The following is a 5,780-nucleotide window of genomic DNA, read 5'->3' as shown; positions in this document are numbered from 1 at the left end:
GAACTCATGGCAGATGGTTTTGAATCTATAGGACATTTTCAAAAGTATCATTTTTTTCTTGTTTCATTCATAACCATCGAAATAATACATCCTCCATCATACATCGACCACAATGCTACACGATTCTTTCTTATATGAAGGTCGATCTGATGGGAGAAGGAAACATGTGTGTGTGATTACTATCTGCATGTTACGGAGAGTTTTACATCGTGTTGCCCTGTCCCTTAACCTTTTAGATAAGTATTCATATCTTTACGCGAACTATATATATATATATATATATATATATATATATATATATATATATATATATATATATATATATATATATATATATATATATATATCTTTTTTTCAAACATACTTTTATATATATATATATATATATATATATATATATATATATATATATATATATATATATATATATATATATATATATATATATATATATATATATATATATATCTTTTTTTCAAACAGACTTTTATACACAATGTTATCAGTTCAGTGAAAACAGACTTTGAAATAGGTAAATGAATATAATCCAAGACATCAAATAAATATTCTAAAAGGTCATCAACTGGAACTTTTGTGAAAAGTGAGGAAACATCAAAGCTAACTAATTTGAAATCAAAATTAACACTGATGTTGTTTAGCTTGTTGACTAAATCTACATTGTTCATGATATCAGAATTTGATACCCTACCCACTAGAGGGCTTGATAAAGAAACTAACCACTTTGCCAATTTATATGTGATGGAGCCAACTGAACTCACTATAGGTCTTGCTGGAAAATTCTGTTTATGTGTTTTGATAAGTCCATATATGTACAGCGATGAAGGGGATAAAGATGACAAACTTTTGATAAGAGAACCATTACCTTTCAACAACAACTTCATTTCTTTATTGAAATGGGAATCAACTGCTTCTAAGGGATTTTTGCTGAGTTTAGAATATATTGTGTCATCATTATTCATTTTAGATAAATAGTTACTTTTGTCTAAAATCAATACAATGTTAGCCTTATCTGCTTTAGTAATATGCATATCCTTGTCTTTTTTTAAGGTGCTAATAGCTCTTATAAATCTTTTAGAGCAATTAGGTTCCACTGGTTTTGACAAACTGACATACACTGAACCCTTACAGATTAGTTAAAATACTGCATTTCCCTTTTAATAATAATTTTACTTTACTTCCCATGTTGCTTAAATCCTTTAATGTAAATGTTGCCTTCAACAACAATAATGTTATAAAGAATATCTTAATCAGGAATTCACCAGAAAATTCTCCTGGATGCATCTGTAAAGTGCCATATAGAAATTGTGATAAGTTTTATGTTGGGCAGACTGGTAAGGATCTTCCTGTTAGACTTAAGCAACATAGATATAGTATAAGAACGGGAGAAGAATCAAAATATGATCGAAACTGAAACTCTTACTGTGAAGAAATAGACGCTTTTCTTATTTTCAGTTTTCTTGCGTGTGGCTCAAAGCAGAAAAATTAAGACAGTTTCCTTATTAAGTTCCTAAAGCAATTATACAAGCATTTTGAATTGTTCTTAAAATCCTGCCTGTTTTGCATGGGTTATGGGAGGAAGGGTATTCGGTTACAATGGTATTATGCATGCATTCCGCCAATCCTCAGGCACTTCACCATGAGGCATACATATATTGAATATCCTCACCAACCAGTCAACAACACAGTCACCCCCTTTTTTAATGAATTCCACTGCAATACCATCCAAACCCGCCGCCTTAGCGGCTTTCATCTTCCGCAAAGCTTTCACTAATTCTTCTCTGTTTACCAAATCATTCTCCCAGACCTCTTCACTTCGCACACCACCTCGACCAAAACACCCTTTATCTGCCACTACATCATCTAACACATTCAACAAACCTTCAAAATACTAACGCCATCTCCATCTCACACCACCACTATTTTTATTACATCGCTATTAGCCCCCTTCATCGATGTTCCCAATTGTTCTCTTGTTTTACGCACTATATTTACCTCCTTCCAAAAGATCTTTTTATTCTCCCTAAAATCTTATGATGCTCTATCGCCCCAACTCTCATTTGCCCTCTTTTTCACCTCTTGCACCTTTCTCTTGACCTCCTGCCTCTTTCTTTTATACATCTCCCAGTCATTTGCACTATTTCCCAACAAAAATTGTCCAAATGCTCGCTCTTCTCTTTCACTAATAATCTTACTTCTTCATCCCACCACTCACTACCTTTTCTAATCAACCCACCTCCCATGCTTCTCATGCCACAAGCATCTTTTGCACAGGCCATCACCGCTTCCCTAGATACATCCCATTCCTCCCAAACTCCCCTTACGTCCTTTGCTCTCACCTTTTTCCATTCTGCACTCAGTCTTTCCTGGTACTTCCTCACACAAGTCTCCTTCCCAAGCTCACTTCCTCTCACCACTCTATTCACACCAACGTTCTCTCTTCTTTTCCAAAATCCTCTACAAATCTTCACGTTCGCCTCCATGAGATAATGATCATACATCCCTCCAGTTGCACCTCTCAGCACAATAACATCCAAATGTCTCTCTTTCACGCGCCTATCAATTAACACGTAATCCAATAACGCTCTCTGGCCATCTCTCCTACTTACACACTTATGCTTATGTATATCTCTCTTTTTAAACCAGGTATTCCCAATCACCAGTCCTTTTTCAGCACAAAAAACTGCAAACTCTTCACCATTTCCATTTACAACACTAAACACCCATGTACAATAATAAGTGAACTGCCACATTACTCACCTTTGCATTCAAATCACCCTTCACTATAACCCAGACACGTGCATCAAAACTACTAACACACTCACTCAGCTGCTCCCAAAACTCTTGCCTCTCATGATATGTATATATACATACATATATGTATATATATATATATATATATATATATATATATATATATATATATATATATATATATATATATATATATATATATATATATATATATATATATATATATATATATATATATATATATATATATATATATATACGTATATATATATATATATATATATATATATATATATATATATATATATATATATATATATATATATATATACATATATATATATATATATATATATATATATATATATATATATATATATATATATATATATATGTATATATATTTCTTTCGTCTGTTTCCTTGCGCTACCTCGCAAACGCGGGAGACAGCGACAAAGTATAAAAAAAAAAAAAAAAAAAAGAAAAAAAAAATATATATATATATATATATATATATATATATATATATATATATATATATATATATACGTATATATATATATATATATATATATATATATATATATATATATATATATATATATATATATATATATATATATATATATATATATATACATATATATATGTGTATATATTTATATATATATATATATTTTTTTTTTTTTTTTTTTGCTTTGTCGCTGTCTCCCGCGTTTGCGAGGTAGCGCTAGGAAACAGACGAAAGAAATGGCCCAACCCCCCCCCATACACATGTATATACATACGTCCACACACACAAATATACATACCTACACAGCTTTCCATGGTTTACCCCAGACGCTTCACATGCCTTGATTAATTCCACTGACAGCACGTCAACCCCGGTATACCACATCGCTCCAATTCACTCTATTCCTTGCCCTCCTTTCACCCTCCTGCATGTTCAGGCCCCGATCACACAAAATCTTTTTCACTCCATCTTTCCACCTCCAATTTGGTCTCCCTCTTCTCCTCGTTCCCTCCACCTCCGACACATATATTCTCTTGGTCAATCTTTCCTCACTCATTCTCTCCATGTGCCCGAACCATTTCAAAACACCCTCTTCTGCTCTCTCAACCACGCTCTTTTTATTTCCACACATCTCTCTTACCCTTACGTTACTTACTCGATCAAACCACCTCACACCACATATTGTCCTCAAACATCTCATTTCCAGCACATCCATCCTCCTACGCACAACTCTATCCATAGCCCACGCCTCGCAACCATACAACATTGTTGGAACCACTATTCCTTCAAACTTACCCATTTTTGCTTTCCGAGATAAGGTTCTCGACTTCCACACATTCTTCAAGGCTCCCAGAATTTTCGCCCCCTCCCCCACCCTATGATCCACTTCCGCTTCCATGGTTCCATCCGCTGCCAGATCCACTCCCAGATATCTAAAACACTTCACTTCCTCCAGTTTTTCTCCATTCAAACTCACCTCCCAATTGACTTGACCCTCAACCCTACTGTACCTAATAACCTTGCTCTTATTCACATTTACTCTTAACTTTCTTCTTTCACACACTTTACCAAACTCAGTCACAAGCTTCTACAGTTTCTCACATGAATCATATATATATATATATATATATATATTATATATATATATATATATATATTATGTACTCAGTATATCTTGAATCATATGTCCTTTTTATCTTTTTATTTCTTTTGTGTAGTAAGTTTCATGATATTTTCTATTATACCCAAGAGAAGTATGAATGAAGTATAAATGAACTTGATCATTCTTATCACTATCAGGTGATCCTTGTTGCCTTAGTGGCGGTGGCGACCGCGGCGCCACAGGGCAGCTACTCGGCGCCCCCAAGATACACTTCTGATGAGATTCCCATCCTGTCCGACAACCGTGAGGGACCTGATCAGCATGGCAACTACAACTTCAACTTTGAAACTGGTGACGGCATCAGTCGTACCGAGGAGGGCGCCCCCCATGGCGAAGAAGGAGCTGTGGCATCCCAGGGATATTGGACGTGAGTAAACTTTTCTTTTATTGCAAGAAATCGGTGGGAAAAACTTACTGTTTTATTGCTTTTAAACAAAATTATTCTTATAAATGTGTGCCAAATAGTTACCATCCTACAGATGCTGATGTTAGATATCTTATGCAAAACACCTTCATAAAGTTCAGAATTTTATTCAGTGGCAAAAGACAGGCGTGTATGTAAGGCATGCGTGTATGTGAGACGTGGCAGTTTATGGAATGCTTTTCACACGAAAACTGATCCTCCTCAGGTTCACCTTCCCTGACGGTACCCCTGCCCATTTCAAGTTCGTAGCTGACGGTGCCGGTTACAGGGTAGAGTCTGACTTGGTGCATCCTTTGCCTCCACACGCCATCGAGCAGATCGAGAGGGCTCGTCTGGAGGACTCGAAAGCTCCCAGCAGGAGCTACTCTTCCCCATAATCCAACCTTCTATTTCCCGAACACTAACACAACCCGGTGATAAGCGTTCAATGGCACCTTATTGATGGTGTTGCTGCTGGAAACGACTTTATGAACACTAAGTGTTTGTACATGTACAACTGATATCTTTGCTCTCTTTTGTATATATTGCATTCGCTATTTATGCTGAAAATATAACATTTAAGTTTGCATTGAAAGTTGCAACATTAAACATCAGGCGTAGAAAAGATATCTTATTTCTTACCCTTTCATGAAATAACTCATATATATATATATATATATATATATATATATATATATATATATATATATATATATATATATATATATATATATATATTTTTTTTTTTTGTCGCTGTCTCCCGCGTTTGCGAGGTAGCACAAGGAAACAGACGAAAGAAATGGCCCAACCCACCCCCATACACATGTATATACGTACGTCCACACACGCAAATATACATACCTACACAGCTTTCCATGGTTTACCCCAGACCCTTCACATGCTCTGATTCAACCCACTGACAGCACGTC

At 35.0% G+C, this 5,780-nt stretch overlaps 1 protein-coding gene across 1 annotated transcript in view; it reads left to right on the top strand.

The window, feature by feature from the left end:
* Window positions 1-5,478, top strand: part of LOC139765415 (cuticle protein AM1199-like) — a 24,555-nt gene extending 19,077 nt beyond the window's left edge. Inside the window, exon 3 of the mRNA XM_071692776.1 lies at window positions 5,078-5,478. Coding sequence (XP_071548877.1) covers window positions 5,078-5,249 — 172 coding nt within the window. The 3' untranslated portion in view covers window positions 5,250-5,478. The remainder of the gene's footprint in view (window positions 1-5,077) is intronic.
* Window positions 5,479-5,780: the final 302 nt, after the last annotated feature.

Source organism: Panulirus ornatus, chromosome 55, assembly GCF_036320965.1.
Source record: "Panulirus ornatus isolate Po-2019 chromosome 55, ASM3632096v1, whole genome shotgun sequence".
NCBI classification, from domain to species: domain Eukaryota; kingdom Metazoa; phylum Arthropoda; class Malacostraca; order Decapoda; family Palinuridae; genus Panulirus; species Panulirus ornatus.
Note: the sequence above shows the minus strand (reverse complement) of the source record. Positions and strands in the feature narration are given on the sequence as shown.